This window comes from Haliotis rubra, unplaced genomic scaffold, assembly GCF_003918875.1.
Source record: "Haliotis rubra isolate DU_JTF1 unplaced genomic scaffold, ASM391887v1 Scf287, whole genome shotgun sequence".
In the NCBI taxonomy this organism is placed as follows: Eukaryota; Metazoa; Mollusca; class Gastropoda; order Lepetellida; family Haliotidae; genus Haliotis; species Haliotis rubra.
Window position 1 is genome coordinate 68,785 of NW_025766954.1, and position 18,080 is coordinate 86,864.

The 18,080-nt window shown below is 39.1% G+C and overlaps 2 protein-coding genes across 2 annotated transcripts; both read left to right on the forward strand.

Moving 5' to 3' along the window:
• Positions 1 to 1,971: 1,971 nt before the first annotated feature.
• LOC124281668 lies at positions 1,972 to 4,226 on the forward strand. The gene is made up of 3 exons (XM_046717607.1): positions 1,972 to 2,380; positions 2,847 to 2,946; positions 3,380 to 4,226. The coding sequence occupies exons 1-3, from the start codon at positions 2,084 to 2,086 to the stop codon at positions 3,982 to 3,984; spliced, it is 1,002 nt and encodes a 333-aa protein (XP_046573563.1). The 5' UTR covers positions 1,972 to 2,083; the 3' UTR covers positions 3,985 to 4,226.
• Positions 4,227 to 8,684: 4,458 nt separating this feature from the next.
• On the forward strand, positions 8,685 to 10,733 carry LOC124281669. Its single transcript, XM_046717608.1, has 3 exons — positions 8,685 to 9,189; positions 9,647 to 9,746; positions 10,109 to 10,733. The coding sequence occupies exons 1-3, from the start codon at positions 8,893 to 8,895 to the stop codon at positions 10,723 to 10,725; spliced, it is 1,014 nt and encodes a 337-aa protein (XP_046573564.1). The 5' UTR covers positions 8,685 to 8,892; the 3' UTR covers positions 10,726 to 10,733.
• Positions 10,734 to 18,080: the final 7,347 nt, after the last annotated feature.

The window sequence follows — 18,080 nt, forward strand, 5'->3', positions numbered from 1 at the left end:
TTGTTGTACAGCAAATTATGTAATGTCATTCAACTTGTAACGTTACATTAAAGACTGACTGACTGAGTTTGGTTTTACGGCGCTTTTAGCAATATTCCAGCAACATCACGTCGGGGGGACACAAGAAATGGGTTTCACACATTGTACCCATATGGGGATTCGAACCCGGGTCTTCGGCGTGCCGAACCAACGCTTTAACCATTAGGCTACCCCACCGCCCCGTTACATTAAAGAATTCATATAGTGCCATACATCAATATACAAAGTTTCATTGAAGAAGGTAGTTCAAACGAAAGTTCAAAGTTCAAACGAACAACTCATGGCAACTGGACCAGAATTTGACAACTTGTTTTGTAGTCACAGTTGGAGTAAGCTATGGCTTTAGTTATGTTATAGTAATCTATTAACTCTTTCGGGATCAAAGCAAAGGAAAGCTTTCTTTGATATTTCTTGAAAATTGTGTTTTTTTGTTTCAAGACAGATTACGTTTAACGGTTGTCAATAAGGTTTAAAGAGTTTATAGTTAACGCCATATTACATCGGAAGAGTTTGCCTTCCGTTTCCGAACCATTACTGCCGTTTCTGCTTTCAAAACATGCGTACTTTTTGATTCAATCCCTACACATTTGTTATGCCATCGTCTGTGCAGTCTGTATGAATGAATAGGAATATAAAGATGAGATTTACTGAATAAGTGTGTTGTCAACATGACATTTTACACAGTTGACTATGCCAATCCCTTTACGATGTACATATTTATTATAGCAACTGAAGGGAAAGGTGAAGGTGGGGGTGGGTGGGGTTTAGTATAGTGGTTAAAGCTTTCGAAGAAATGGGTACAATGTGTGAAGACCATTTCTGATGTCCACCGCCGTGCTATTGCTGGAATATTGCTGCAAGGGGTCTTAAAGCATACTCACTCATAAGGGATAAAGATACGTGACTGATAGGCTGGCTAACCGATGGTGCCTCATTCATTACAGTTTGCAGATGACAAAAATTATAACTGTACGAAATTTTTTAGAATTTAGCAGTGATTTTTACAATCGAAATGCGTAAAAGGCTGAAAAGTTTGAATTCGCAAGTAAACAACTGTTAAGACGTAAAACGTTCTTTATATCTTCCTTCATGCCACTTAACCAAGAACCAGTTCTTCAAACCGATGTTTTTTTGGTTGTTTTGTAATCGTGACGTCTCTATATTTTCCTCACGAGAGACTGAAAAGGGTTATTGATGGACAGTCAATTGAAAACCCTTTGTAACGGTTAATCCTCGGGTATTCTTGTGGCCATGGCGATAGGAAACAAAACAAGGAATGTTCAATCTCATCAAACAGATGCCCAGGGAATGGTAATTCTTTAAAGAGAGACACAAATACATTCACAGTAAAATGAAGATCCTATAAAGACCGGATCTCTCTCGGATTTCTGGTGAATACTTTCATAAAGAAGCTGTCTTAGTAAGGTCAGCTTAAAAGAAATCTGTTTCTCATTTAACTGATTAGATTCATCTATTTATTACAGAAATAACTGTGCATACTTATTCTAGTTGAATATAAAATTATTTGTTTATATCGGCAGCATTTTTTCTTAAGTCCAAGTGGAGCCATGTGGAGACCTGCCACAGGATACAAGCAGTGTTGATGCTGGATGTCAGTGAACACTAATGATGATTGCAGACACGAATTTTTACTGAAGTCAGGCCTCGGGATTGAGTTGAGACCTGTTGAGTGAACAAAGCCTATGGATTGAACATAGCTACGTGCATATTGATCGTCCAAAGCTATATTGAACACATGAATAGTTTATGCACATTACTGAGTCGACATGTGCATTATGATTGGACACGTGCTTTTCAGCTGCATGCATACCTATTGATTGAACAGTTACAGACAGTTACGTTTGTATTAATTAGACACATGTGTATTGATCGGACACACTCATGTTGAAAGGAAATTATTTGTGAAATTACACTCTTATTGTTTACTGGATTATTCCATATTGACTGACAATAGATACTTTACCATTAAACGGACACTTTATTAGATATTGGGCACAACAATATTGGTTTGCCAGCAGTTGTGATGTTTCTAGTTAAGTTGTTCAACCTGGCCTTAGTGCTCTTTGTGAGGAGTCAACAGATTACCCAGGAGAACTTCTTCGCATGTTCTAAGAGAGAGTCGTTGAACACCACGATGCTCACCGTCCCCATCATCAGCCGAATCCAGTGCGGAGCCAAGTGCTTGAAACATTCTCAGTGCAAATCAGGACACTTTTGCCAGGAAGATGATGGTACAAAGTTGTGTTCTCTGGGATCTGATTGGCTCTTTGGAGGTTGTGATGTTTTACCAACCAATGGAAAGTGTTCTTCTTTTAAAATCGTAAGTTTATCAAAATATATTCATACTTTTCAACAGCCCCTTCGTATAAAGGCGATGGTCCATATTACACTGTTTTGTGGTGTTAAGTTTTGTCTGAGTGAATATATGTGGTATTACAGATATATTCCAATTAACGTAAAGAAGGATTGAAACTCCTACTCATGGAGCAGTATCAAGAATGATAACAATTATATCACTACACTTTTCATCAACTGATTCTTACATTGCAATAAATCATCAAATCATAACAACAGTGAAATTTGAAGGCATCACTGAATGTTTAATACTGTCTGCATAGCCACATCAGGTCATTGTAAGAAAATCCTACGTTTGTTTTAAAAGTGAACCTTTGGTTCTGTGATGCCAGTAAATAGTGACCCACATTACCTGCGACAATTAAACAATATTCATATCATTTGTTGCGGGTGTTAAACTAGATGAAGTTACTTTTGTGATTTTGAAAAAGGTGAACCCGTGTGAAAATGGTGGCTCTCTGACTCCCGATGGGTACAACTGCACCTGCCCTTCAGTCTGGTACGATACATTCTGTCAGAGACGCCGCTATGGTAAGTCAACCTAACATTACTCTATCGTACATCTACCGTTGTTACACTACGGACATGAAACGATAAAAATGTCTTTAAATCAGAGAATGAGAACAAACCTGTTTATGACATACGTTTTGAAAGATTTTTGTTATTTCAATAAATAATGAAGTCAATTTTTAAAGATATTGTTTGTTATTTGCGTGTGAATTTAAACAGGTGAGTCATTAGTCTTTGTCTAAACAATACAAATTACACTCCCTTGATTTTGTTTGGCCAATGTGATTAACGTCGCTATTCCGGCCGGTCTCACTGAGTTCGATTGGGGTTGCGAGAAATTCAACTTTGAAAAAAGTACTAACACGGACATGAAAACAACGAAATTTAAAAGATATACGAAAGAATCCCAATAGAGTATTTCGCATTTAGGATTTAAAAGCTTTTTCCATTCCAGATTGTATAGAACGTGAAGGTTCTGGATCTATCGTCACGGTAATACAACCAAAGTACTACGACAAAGCCCTTGTTGTTGTCTGTCAGCAACAGCAGAACACCCTTGTTGGATATTTTGTTTCAGTAATAAAACCAGGTGATCTGAACAAAACATATGAAGAATACAAAGTTGGCTTTGTAAATGACTTTGCATCCAATTGGATGGGACTGGAGACAATGCATGCCCTTACAAGCCAAGGAGAGTACAGGCTGACGATTAAACTAAACAGTTTCACTGGCTTACAGGTTGTCTATGATGACTTCAACGTGAGTAGCGAGGCTGAAGGATACTCTTTCAATTACGGTACCTTCCGAGCAGACCTGAGTAACTTAATTGATGGTTTTGCTGCCAACCCTTCTATTGGATCAGGGAGCCTTGTGGGTGTTCCTTTCAGCACGTACGACAAGGATCCGTATGGGTGTGCGGCTCTCTACGGGGCAGGCTGGTGGTACGACTCCAACTGCGGACCTGTGTTGGTGTATGATCCAACATCTGGAAGAGGGAGGTGGCCAGATACCCCTACAACTCTTAAAATGCACCAACATTTCATTTCGTCTTCAAGTTGATGCGATATTATTGACACAAACGAGAATGCTGAAATGCACCCATGCAGTCCCCCAGTTGGTCTATCAAGTTATGATTGTGCAACATATCTGCAAACAAGTGGTTAAAGTGCAATATCTATTTCAGGTATGCCATGGTGGAGGGAAAGATTATTTCACTGAACATGGCAGAAATCAATGCAGAAGCACTAAACACAATGGTCACCCAAATAAAATTAATTGTAGGGACTACATTTTATCACGAACTCTTTCTCTTTGTTTTCATTGAGTTGTCTTTAAGTATATCTCTGATTGCGTATGTATATCAGTACGTAGCGTGTATGAATGCTGTGAAAATACCCATGTGTTAGAGAGTTTCTATGTTTTAAGTTGTCTTTGTGTATATCCCATGAAGTGGTGAACATACCCATGTTAGAGTTTTTTTGTATGTATATCCCATGAAGTGGTGAACATACCCATGTTAGAGTTGTCTTTATGTGAAGTGGTATCCCATGAAGTGGTGAACATACCCATGTTAGAGTTTTCTTTAAGTATATCCCATGAAGTGGTGAACATACCCATGTTAGAGTTGTCTTTATGTATATCCCATGAAGTGGTGAACATACCCATGTTAGAGTTTTCTTTTGTAGATCCCATGAAGTGGTGAACATACCTATGTTAGAGTTGTCTTTGTGTAGATCCCATGAAGTGGTGAACATACCAATGTTAGAGTTGTCTTTGTGTAGATCCCATGAAGTGGTGAACATACCCATGTCAGAGTTTTCTTTTTTATGTATATCCCATGAAGTGGTGAACATACCCATGTCAGAGTTTTCTTCATGTATATCCCATGAAGTGGTGAACATACCCTTGTTAGAGTTTTCTTTATGTATATCCCATGAAGTGTTCAACATACCCATGTCAGAGTTTTCTTTATGTATATCAATGAAGAGGTGAACATACCCATGTTAGAGTTTTCTTTATGTATATCCCATGAAGAGGTGAACATACCCATGTTAGATGTATATCCCATGAAGTGGTGAACATACCCATTTCTAGTATATCCCATGAAGTGGTGAACATACCCATGTTAGATGTATATCCCATGAAGTGGTGAACATACCCATGTTAAGTGTATATCATGAAGTGGTGAACATACCCATGTCAGAGTTTTCTTTATGTATATCAATGAAGTGGTGAACATACCCATGTTAGAGTTTTCTTTATGTATATCCCATGAAGTGGTGAACATACCCATGTTAGAGTTTTCTTTATGTATATCCCATGAAGTGGTGAACATACCCATGTTAGAGTTTTCTTTATGTATATCCCATGAAGTGGTGAACATACCCATGTTAGAGTTTTCTTTTATGTATATCCCATGAAGAGGTGAACATACCCATGTTAGAGTTTTCTTTTATGTATATCCCATGAAGTGGTGAACATACCCATGTTAGAGTTTTCTTTATGTATATCCCATGAAGTGGTGAACATACCCATGTTAGAGTTTTCTTTATGTATATCCAATATGAACATACCCATGTTAGAGTTTTCTTTATGTATATCAATGAAGTGGTGAACATACCCATGTTAGAGTTTTCTTTATGTATATCCCATGAAGTGGTGAACATACCCATGTTAGAGTTTTCTTTATGTATATCCCATGAAGTGGTGAACATACCCATGTTAGAGTTTTCTTTATGTATATCCCATGAAGTGGTGAACATACCCAAGTCGGAAGCTCGTCTAACGACTAAGTTTGCATCTGGACCACTGGCAAACATCGACTGTATATAGTTTATGTAAAGACCATGCAACACAATGCTAAAACAAGAATGAGAAAAATGTGACAACAACCCTTATTGTTTCCCCAAACAACCAGATGATACACCTACATGCTTACTTCCAGTAAGGGAAATGTTTTTTAAACAGAAAAACAAACTGCAAACATAATAATCGTCATTTGTTTCGTTTTTATCTTCTCTTTCATATTTAGGCAATCACTTTTCCAAAATGTAAGAAAATACCCAAGGCTTGCAATAATGTCTTTACCTGTTTCTAAATCAATTAAATGATAACAGAATGGCGAAAATTTGAGTAAACCTCCTGCACGACAAAGAAGGAAATAAACATCTAAGTGAAAGTGAAAAGACATGCCCCAAGAATAGTAAACTTATCTCAAACTGTTTTCCTTACAAAGTTAATAAACAGCATCATAATAGTCAAAATATGGCCCTCGGCTCTTCTTTTGTGGACGACTAAAGATTGATGAAGGTCCTAAAGTATTGTGTGATTGCAGCTTTAATGTTGTTTCCCTCAACAGTATCAAAATCAAAGCAGCAGGGTGTCCCACTCTAACTTTGCGACCAATCAATAAAAAAAAAATCAGAAGAGTTTTGTTGCTCCTGAGATTTAAATCAACGCATTGTGTCGACAACCGCCATCTTGCAGAAGACACTGAATGCGCCAATTGGGGAGCTCTGATGTTTCGAGACATCACGCTTCAGCGCTGTTTAGTGAGACAATTAGGTGAAAACTTCAGTTTTTCTTTAAATGTAAGACGACAATGAAGGTACAACGAGTCAGCTTGTTTGAGTGCTAAACAGTCACAACTCAACTACTACAACCATTCATTATACGCGCATTTGTTCGCCGCGCTGACAACGATCGTCCAATTCTTACTTATTCCTCAGATGTCAAGGTGAGTGTGTAGGTAGAAGTATCAGATACTGTGTCCTGTAGAGATAACATTTAGAACACTCGTCTTAACATTATGAAGATACAATGTATATCTTTTGAAAAACTCATTCGGACTTTGTACTTAAAATGTTTATGAATGCAGACTTGATCTCGTCACTATATGGCTGGAATAATGCCGATGTGACGTAAAGCCCAGTTCAACTCAACTTAACTTAAAACTGAATTTTCGTTTATAAGTTAGAATGGTTTTATGTAGTGCCGAAAATACCAAGCAAAGCAGCAATATTAACGGTGACAGAAGCCAAGAGTTTGCATGAACTGGGAGACATTTCCAGTTTTAAAAGTAACGATGAAAATAATATTTCCGTATGATTTGCTTCTTCAAATAACAGTGCTTTTCCAAATTTAGTTTAGCTTATTTAGAGCTACAGGTAACTTGGATTTACATTGCAAACACTGACTGTGTGTCTCCTGAATATCCTGACACTGTGTTAAAACAACAACCTTCGTGTTTGCGAACAACATGTGATAAAGGTTGGGACGCTACAAGGTTTACACTAAATCTGACTCTCTGCAATATTGCAATATTACATAGCTTGATACAGACTTCGAGTAGGCTAGTTTAAGTACATCATTAACAACAGTTATCGATAACATCTTCATCACGAAATAAAAGAAGTTGTTATCAATAAATTTTTCTTTTTTCTTTAATCAACATTTTGTTTTGAATGTCATTCAACATATAACGTTACGTTGAAGATTTCATTTAGTGCCATACATCAATGTACAAAGTTTCATCGAAGAAAGTAGTTGAATAGAAAAGGCTCAAACAAACAACTGGACCTTCGGGATCGAAGCAATAGAAAGCTTTCTTCTCTTAAGATATACTTTGAAATTTGTGTTTTTGTTACCAGAAAGATTAGGTTTAACGGTTATCAATAACGTTTGTCAAGAGTTTCCTGTTAATGCCACATTACATCGAAAGAGTTTCCCTTCCGTTTCCGAACCATTACTGCCGTTTCTGCTTTCAAAACACGCGTACTTTTTCATCCAATCCCTTCAAATTTGTCATACCATAACGTGTGCACTCAGAATGATTGAATAGGAATACAAAGACGAGATTTACTGAATAAGTGTGTTGTCAACATGACATTTTACACAGTTGACTATGCCAATCCCTTTAGGGTGTACATATTTATCATACAAACTGAAGGAAGAGGTGAAGGTGGGGTGGGTGGGGTTTAGTATAGTGGTTAAAGCGTTCGCTTGACACGCTGAAGACCCGGGTTCCATTCCCAACATGGGTACAATGTGTGAAGCCCATTTCTAGTGTCCCCCGCCGTGCTATTGCTGGAATATTGCTGCAAGGGGCTTTAAACCATACTCACTAATAGAAAATAAAGATACGTGACGTGATCCTCGGGTATTCTTGTGGCCATGGCGATAGGAAACAAAACAAGGAATGTTCAATCTCATCAAGCAGATGCCCAGGGAATGGTAATTCTTTAAAGAGAGACACAAATACATTCACAGTAAAATGAAGATCCTATAAAGACCGGATCTCTCTCGAATTTCTGGTGAATACTTTCATAAAGAAGCTGTCTTAGTAAGGTCAGCTTAAAAGAAATCTGTTTCTCATTTAACTGATTAGATTCATCTATTTATTACAGAAATAACTGTGCATACTTATTCTAGTTGAATATAAAATTATTTGTTTATATCGGCAGCATTTTTTCTTAAGTCCAAGTGGAGCCATGTGGAGACCTGCCACAGGATACAAGCAGTGTTGATGCTGGATGTCAGTGAACACTAATGATGATTGCAGACACGAATTTTTACTGAAGTCAGGCCTCGGGATTGAGTTGAGACCTGTTGAGTGAACAAAGCCTATGGATTGAACATAGCTACGTGCATATTGATCGTCCAAAGCTATATTGAACACATGAATAGTTTATGTACATTACTGAGTCGACATGTGCATTATGATTGGACACGTGCTTTTCAGCTGCATGCATACCTATTGATTGAACAGTTACATACAGTTACGTTTGTATTAATTAGACACATGTGTATTGATCGGACATACTCATGTTGAAAGGAAACCGTATTAGTGAAATTACACTCTTATTGTTTACTGGATACTTCCATATTGACTGACAATAGATACTTTACCATTTAACGGACACTTTATTAGATATTGGGCACAACAATATTGGTTTGCCAGCAGTTGTGATGTTTCTAGTTAAGTTGTTCAACCTGGCCTTAGTGCTCTTTGTGAGGAGTCAACAGATTACCCAGGAGAACTTCTTCGCATGTTCTAAGAGAGAGTCGTTGAACACCACGATGCTCACCGTCCCCATCATCAGCCGAATCCAGTGCGGAGCCAAGTGCTTGAAACATTCTCAGTGCAAATCAGGACACTTTTGCCAGGAAGATGATGGTACAAAGTTGTGTTCTCTGGGATCTGATTGGCCCTTTGGAGGTTGTGATGTTTTACCAATCAGTGCAAAGTGTTCTTCTTTTAAAATCGTAAGTTTATCATACTTTTCAACAGCCCCTTCATATAAAGGCGATGGTCCATATTACACTGTTTTGTGGTGTTAGCGTTTGTCTGAGTGAATATATGTGGTGTGATAGAAATATTCCAATTAACGTAAAGAAGGATTGAAACTCCTACCCTTGGAGCAGTATCAAGAATGATAACAATTATATCACTAAACTTTTCATCAACTGATTCTTACATTGCAATAAATCATCAAATCATAACAGAGGTGAAATTTGAAGGCATCACTGAATGTTTAATACTGTCTGCATAGCCACATCAGGTCATTGTAAGAATACCCTGCGTTTGTGTCAAAAGTGAACCTTTGGTTCTGTGATGCCAGGTAAAATAGTGACCCACATTACCTGCGACAATTAAACAATATTCATATCATTTGTTGCGGGTGTTAAACTAGATGAAGTTACTTTTGTGATTTTGAAAAAGGTGAACCCGTGTGAAAATGGTGGCTCTCTGACTCCCGATGGGTACAACTGCACCTGCCCTTCAGTCTGGTACGATACATTCTGTCAGAGACACCGCTATGGTAAGTCAACCTAACATTACTCTATGATACATCTACCGTTGTTACACTACGGAAATGAAACGATAAAAAAATGTCTTAAAATCAGAGAATGAGAACAAACCTCTCACTAGTTCGTTTATGACATACGTTTTGAAAGATTTTTGTTATTTCAATAAATAATGAAGTCAATTTTTAAAGATATTGTTTGTTATTTGCGTGTGAATTTAAACAGGTGAGTCATTAGTCTTTGTCTAAACAATACAAATTACACGCCCTTGATTTTGTTTGGCCAATGTGATTAAACAACGAAATTTAAAGGATATACGAAAGAAACCCAAATAGAGTATTTCGCATTTAGGATTTAAAAGCTTTTTCCGTTCCAGATTGTATAGAACTTGAAGGTTCTGGATCTATCGTCATGGGAATTCAACCGAAGAACTACGACAAAGCCCTTCTTGTTGTTTGTCAGCAACAGCAGAATCTCCTTGTTGGATATTTTGTCTCAAGAATAAATCCAGGTGATCTGAACAAAACATATGAAGAATACAAAACTGGCTTTTTCGTTAAATTCGCCTCATGGATGGGGTTGGAGACAATGCATGCTCTTACAAGCCAAGGGGAGTACAGGCTGACGATTAAACCAAACAGTATCACCGGCTTACAGGTTGTTTATGATGACTTCAACGTGAGTAGCGAGTCTGAAGGATACTCTTTCAATTACGGTACCTTCCGAGCAGACCTGAGTAACTTAATTGATGGTTTTGCTGCCAACCCTTCTATTGGATCAGGGAGCCTTGTGGGTGTTCCTTTCAGCACGTACGACAAGGATCCGTATGGGTGTGCGGCTCTCTACGGGGCAGGCTGGTGGTACGACTCCAACTGCGGACCTGTGTTGGTGTATGATCCAACATCTGGAAGAGGGAGGTGGCCAGATACCCCTACAACTCTTAAAAATGCACCAACATTTCATTTCGTCTTCAAGTTGATGCGATATTATTGACACAAACGAGAATGTAAGAGTGCATTCATGCAGTCCTCATACTTTGACACACTATTAAGTTATGAATGTGCAACATACTTGCAAACAAGTGGTTAAAGTACAATATCATATATATGCCATCCTGGAGGGAAAGATGAACATGGCAGAAAACAATGTAGAATTACTGAACAAAATGGTCACACATATAAACTTAATTGTATGGATTTGCATTTATTCTTTATGTATATCTTTGCGGTATATCAGTGAAGTGGTGAACATACCCATGCTAGAGTTTTCTTTATGTATATCAGTGAAATGGTGAACATACCCATGCTAGAGATGTTTCTTACCCATGCCTAGTATTCTTTATGTATATCAGTGAAGTGGTGAACATACCCATGCTAGAGTTTTCTTTATGTATATCAGTGAAGTGGTGAACATACCCATGCTAGAGTTTTCTTTATGTATATCAATGAAGTGGTGAACATACCCATGCTAGAGTTTTCTTTATGTATATCAATGAAGTGGTGAACATACCCATGCTAGAGTTTTCTTTATGTATATCAATGAAGTGGTGAACATACCCATGCTAGAGTTTTCTTTATGTATATCAGTGAAGTGGTGAACATGAAATCGACAGACCAACTGTTCTACCAGCAAGTGGTCCTCGGAATAGCAAAAAGTGACAACAAAATAATGACCGTTTCTTAAACAACTTTTTTATTCGGGTGTCCAAATGAGACAAGTCATCAGAGTTGGTCTGTCGATTTCATGTGACTGTGCAAAGTTTGATCTTGTTGCATTCATTAGATTTTGTGCTAGTTAGCAATTCATCGGTCTCAAAAGAAGTCAAACGGACTATAGTAGAAAACATAAACCACAAAGGACCTGAGTTAGTATTACATGGAGCTCTTATTAAAGTTGTAACAGAAACCAAGATTCTTGATACTATATTTACCATCACTTAACTGCACATACATTGTTCAATGAATTAATGCCTAAACCACTGGATTTAATAAAATTTCAAATTCCCGATGGGGAGGTGATAAAACGAACTCAATGGATCCAGGATTATATCATCCAGATTATCAGATAACTGCTCCATATTTACAGCTGAAGCAAATGCCATTTATTATTACGAAAGTATATAATAAACAATCCAAACATAAGCAGGGGCGGATGACTAGCCTCGTGGTTAAAGCGTTGGCTTGTCAAGCCGAAGACTCTGGTTCGAATCCCCTCATGGGTACAATGTGTGAAGCCCATTTCTGGTGACCTCCGTCGTAATATTGCTAGAATATTGCATAAAAACTTACTCACTCACTGAATTCTACAAATACTTTATGTTGTATTGTTATGCATAGAAATCAAATTGTAAATATGCCAGTTTTAAATTCTGTTTCTGTGATATTCAAGTTGTTTTTACAGTCCTTTGTCGACAGGTCTTCATAATTTAACTTTATTTCTCATTAACTTGTTTTAGTCACGATATGGCTGAGATATATTTTCAAAAGCAGGTTTCATGTTTCATGTTTTCAATCAAGGCGATCAAATGAACTTCGTGATTTTAGACCAGTTGTATTACGATTAACATTGGATCTCTGATCGATTGATTAGGGCTCTGCGGTTTTATATGAAGCAAATCCAAGCGATATGAAAGATGAAATCAGGATTGGTGAACTGAAACAGAAAGGACATAACTCGTAATACTCATCGGTGGCGCAATGTTCGAGCCACCGAATGCCAGCCTTGTTCGACATGGGACCATACTGGATGTGAACAGTTATCTCCCCTGCCTTGGGAAAATGGTAGGGGAAATTTACCTGAGAATGATGAAATGCTTTTCTTAGAATGTTGATGGACAAGGCATTGTTTGTTTGTCTGTTGTTAGTGCACTCAGCACTATTCCAGCTAGTTGCATTCTATAAGCAATCGAGTCAGGACAAGTCAATCCACTGACCAGCATCATGAGCTTCGATCCACGCAAGTGGGTTACGATGACATGTGTCAACAAATCAGCGAGCCTGACCACCGGACCCCGTTAGTCGCTTCTTACGACAAGCATGGGTTTGCTGAAGACCAGTTCTATCCCCGGGCCTTCACAGGTGTGAAGCACCTGGTTACTTTTGACATTACTGTTCACGCATTTGTTGAAACAGCTGCAGTTGAACAGCAACTTCCAAAGAGATGGTTTAGTAACTGTACGTCTACTTCATTATAACACGGGAATACAAGTGGTTGTATGTAATCAACTTAACAAAGTAACTAACTCGATAAGGGACCGTTCATAATTTATTGCTAGGGTGGGTGGGGGGTGGGGGTCATCAATTTTGTACACATGTTTCTAGAGGGTCAGCAATGTTGTACATAAAAATATTAAATATTTTGCTTTAAAATATTGGAAGGGGGAGGGGGGTCGTTGATTTTGTACATGACATGCAGGGGGTTCACTTACTTTGTACATAAAGTTTAGGGGAGGGGGTGTTATTCACATTGTACATGCTTCTCAATAAAAAATCATCACCCCAACTGGCCATAAATTATGAACGGTCCCTAAAGAGAGCACAAGTGTTTTTGTAACTTCTGAGAAATACATGAACATGTGCTTTAAATCGATTGCAGTCGTCATGGAGACTCTCTCGTCTCTGATTTTTGTGAGAGTCACGCCACAGCACCAGGCTTGTTTGTATGTGAGACATTCGCCTTACAACTTCACGGCGTGAGACAGGCATGCCAGAACTTCTATGATACTTCGTCATTAGCGCAACTCAGTCATGTTCGTCTAAACCTCGCGTGTTTACAAAATCATCAAATGTTAATGTGAGTTTGTAAGAAAATATAAATCCGGTTCATCTATAGAACATTAAGTCTCATTATTAAATGTCGTTTATATTTTCTCAAAGTTTAGAATTGTTTTAACGTCAATGTTGCTTTATAACATTTTCCGTTCACGTCGAACAGTACTCCCGAAGCTCCAACTTGTGATATCTACATTTCACAACTTTCGAGACACTATCAAGCATGTTCATTTCACGATGTGGTTGTTTGGTCAAAGTCAAACAATTAAAGGCATTTTCCAAAGAACATTTCCAAATTAAACGCATCATTGACCAAATTTATGTCCGATGCGATTCCAAAATTTGACTTAGCGCTTAGTCCGCTCAGCCACCGCGGCTTCCACGGCTGTGCTGGCGATGTGTCGTTTCGAATCCCGGATGGGACTCAACCCAACAAAGGTACTAGAATCTGTTCTTTACTGAGAAAGTGTTATCCCAAATATAACATATGTATGGTGGCTGATTAGGGCCATCGCTTTCTCGTCTTAAAATTCGGAGGCGAGAAAGCGATAACACGGGACGAGAAAGCGATAGCACGAGACGAGAAAGCGATAGCAAGACGAGAAAGCGATAACGCGAGACGAGAAAGCGATAACGCGAGACGAGAAAGCGATAACACGAGACGAGAAAGCGATGGCCCTAATCAGCCACCATACATATGTTACATTCGGCCGCTTTCCAAATGGCATTGTGTATTAATAAATTTAAATATTCTCAAGTTCCCCCGAACATACCAGCATTGATACCAAAAGAAACTGTTGGGTGGATAAAGGTATGGTCATTCACTACCGGGCAAAAGAAAGTCATCACTGATTTCACTTGACCAACAAATCGAAGCAAAGACATATGTGAGACCAATGATAATTAGGTTACAAACAGAAATCATTTTCGAATGATTTGGCTGAAAATTAATTGCAGTACCACTCATACCAAGTCGTCGAAAGACTCTTCGCCTGCTGATGGCGTTACCTAGCGCTGTCGCCTCCGTTACGCGAGTGAGTGAGTTTAGTTTTACGCCGCACCCAGAAATATTCTAGCTGTATGACGGCGCTCTGTACATAATCGAGTCTGGACCAGACAATCCAGTGATCAACAGCATGAGCATCGATCTGCGCAATTGGGACACGATGACATGTGTCAACCAAGTCAGCGAGCCTGACCACCCGATCCCGTCAGTCGCCTCTTACGACAAGCATGGGTTGCTGAAGGCCAATATTCTAACCCAGACCTTCACGGGTCCCGCCCGTACGAATCTGTTCCGGAGGTGGATCTGTTCCGGATGTAGCTATCTTTGGCCGGTGTTGTGAGTTTCGGTCTTCCCGATCTTGGGCGGTCTTTGTTTCTGGCCTGGTTACTGGTAGCGGTTTATCAATTTGCTGATGGTGGCCTATTTGGAGTTGATCGTTCTTGCCTGGTGGCCGTGTGAAGCTCTCATATTGGCCACAGGTCCTCGTGTCTTTGCGAGAATTAAAGATATATGTTTTTTTAGATGACCCCGACTCGAAATGATTCACAGTACAATACAAGGTCATGACTTATTGTACTGTGAATCACTTCGAGTTGGGGTCATCTAAAAAAATAATCTTTAATCCTCGCAAAGACACAGGGGCCTGTGCTATTGGCCATACCGATCGCCCTGTCTCGTTGCATAAACAGCTGCGTTGATATAGGAGAAGGTGCGTTTTGGCGAATGTTTTCTGCTTGGGTATCTTTCCGATACTTTTCAACTCCCTGGAGATCATACCAGACATACTCGACACCATAATGTCTCAATTCCTGTACGATATACATATATTCATAAAGGGTTAGTGAGTGAGTGTGGTGTTACGACCCATTTAATAACATTCCGGCAATATCACAGCGGAGGGCTCCAGTAATGGCCTTCACACATTGTACCCATATGGAAATCGAACCGCGTTTTCAGCGTGACGGGTGGACGCTTTAACCACTAGACTACCCCCACCGCCCCCTTTCATAAATAAATGGAGAAATGATACGCCAGTGCATCTTTAATATATTAATTCACTTTTGACAAAATAGAAGCGACAAGATAAGCTTGTCCACAAAGGGTAAATATTGGCACTTTAAAGTTAAGTACCTCCGTTACACAGCAGGAATATTGCTGAGAGCGGCGTTAAACATCAAGCCGGTAGTTTCGTACCGACGTCAACCAATGAAAAAGTGATCAGTGATGAATTCGCAATCAAATATTCAATACTGCGACAAATGTCCTTCTTATTTCTAAAAGCATGGTATTCAGCTGAGGTCCGGTGTTTTCAAATCGTCCGTGTTCTTTGACTGGGGATCGTATACTTCATGACCAACAGAATAATATGGGACGGTCTATGGGACCGCTAACAATAAACTAAACAAATACATGTCTATAGATGAAACTACAAAATTTCTTCTTACGGCCATCATCCGGGTTAGAACTGATCTTCAGCAACCCATGCTTGTCGTAAGAGGCGACAAACGGATCGGATGTTGACACATGTCATCGTATTCCAATTGCGCAGATCGAGGTTCATGGTGATGATCACTGGATTGTCTGGTCCAGACTTGATTATTTACAGACCGTCGCGCATCTGTGAAGGTCCGGGTTAGAATGAACTTTTAGTAACCCATGCCTGTCGTCAGAGGCGACTCACGGGATCGGATGGTCAGTCTCGCCGACTTGGTTGACACATGTCATCGGTTTCCCAATTGCGCAGATCGATGTTCATGGTGTTGATCACTGGATCGTCTGGTCCAGACTCGATTATTTACAGACTGCCGCCACATAGCTGGAATATTGCTGAGTGCGGCGTAAAACTAAACTCACTCACTCACTCACTACAGACCGTTGCAATATAGCTGGAATATTGCTGAGTGCGGCGTAAAATTAAATTCACTCACCACGGACTAACATATCAGTAGATTACAGTCAGGAAAGCAGTCTATTTTAACCTGACTTGACGTCATCACCAGAGAGTAACCAATCACGGACCAGGAAATCGACTTGAAAATTATATTTTATACCAGTTATCACACTGGGGTTTCTCACCCATAGGTGTTTGACAAGAATCTAGTGTCATAAATGAACATATTTTACAGAAATAACGGTCCCTAAAGTTTATAATAAAATATATTTCAAAGGAGTCCAGACACGTTCTTTAAATTTCTGAAACTATGGTAACCTACACTTGCTCCATAATTTAGACTTCATCGGCTTTCTTGGATATACTTGTTTCAGGATCTGTATGATAGGCTACGATAGGTGTGTAAGACATACAGTGGTGGAATGAACTTGTTAATGTAGATTGGTTATACGTTCATATAAACAGGTTGATCAAAGTTTTGAACAGGATCAAGATTTCAGGCCAAGTTTATTGGTATGGAAGGAAGTTGAGGCAGGCAAATATCATCACGAACTCACTCACAGTTAGATTTTTCTCAACAGGTGGAAACGTTGACCTTTTCGAGTTCACATTTTCTTTTCTCATCGCTATCCACTCAATTTAAAACACATTGCCGTCACTTCAACTAATTACCTAACTCAAAAGAAAAAGCCCATTATCGATTTTAGCCAATACGTAATGTAATTGACAATTCTTAATACAGTGTAAAACTTTGTTGGAACATTCTTTACGAAAAAACACAATAGGTTTGGACCAAAGAGTAAAACACTTACGAGAAGCCCTCTTTTAGGAATGTCAACAACATCCGCAGAGCAACCATTATTTAACAAAGAATGTAGCCACATTGTTTCGTAAGGTTTTAGAAAATGTTCTTGTCTTCAAACCAAACCCAACAACCGTTAATGAATAAGTAACGCTGAAAGACCCGGCTAATGAGTACAGGTGTTCTGACAGCCTTTATGTTTTTTAGTTCACGTGACCTTTCTCATCTGTATATGGTTATATTGCATAATCTGCTATTTCATGGGGGAGAGAAACAAAATGAAAAATAAGTATATTTAGCATTATATATGTATTATTCTAGACGTTTCTCAATCACCTGCAGCCCATGATCGGGTGGTCAGGCTCGCTGACTTGGTTGACACATGCCATCGATCCCAATTGTGTAGATTGATGCTCATACTGCTGATCACTGGATTGTCTGGTCCAGACTCGATTATTTTCAGACCACTGGAATATTGCTGAGTGCGGCGTTAAACAACAAACAAACAAAACAATCACCTGTAAATGACCTACATTGGGTGTGGTGTGATGGTGACCTGTCGCCATGTTGAGACGACCGTATATACCCAAGTCCTACCATTCCCTACCCCGAAGTAACGCGTAGATACCGCTCAGAATACTCATGATGTTTACAACGTCAACCGAGACAGGTTTCCCACGTAAACAAACTTAAGTAATCATTTGTCTAAGTACTAATTGCTTTCGCCAGTCTTCATCTGATTCGCTGCGACACCACAAAGCGGACATTCAAGACATATCGACGTGTATAAGACGCACCCGTGAAGTACTGACAATGTATAGCAATCAACTAATGCACCAGTCTATCTCATGGTATTCTGAATCCACAGTATCGATCGTA

Bases quoted from the DNA above. Each gene is read 5' to 3' on its own strand.
- LOC124281668 (XM_046717607.1), top strand. From the start codon at position 2,084: ATGTTTCTAGTTAAGTTGTTCAACCTGGCCTTAGTGCTCTTTGTGAGG. The intron at 2,381-2,846 runs GTAAGTTTATCA...ATTTTGAAAAAG, and splicing joins AGTGTTCTTCTTTTAAAATC to GTGAACCCGTGTGAAAATGG. The intron at 2,947-3,379 runs GTAAGTCAACCT...TTTCCATTCCAG, and splicing joins CTGTCAGAGACGCCGCTATG to ATTGTATAGAACGTGAAGGT.
- LOC124281669 (XM_046717608.1), top strand. From the start codon at position 8,893: ATGTTTCTAGTTAAGTTGTTCAACCTGGCCTTAGTGCTCTTTGTGAGG. The intron at 9,190-9,646 runs GTAAGTTTATCA...ATTTTGAAAAAG, and splicing joins AGTGTTCTTCTTTTAAAATC to GTGAACCCGTGTGAAAATGG. The intron at 9,747-10,108 runs GTAAGTCAACCT...TTTCCGTTCCAG, and splicing joins CTGTCAGAGACACCGCTATG to ATTGTATAGAACTTGAAGGT.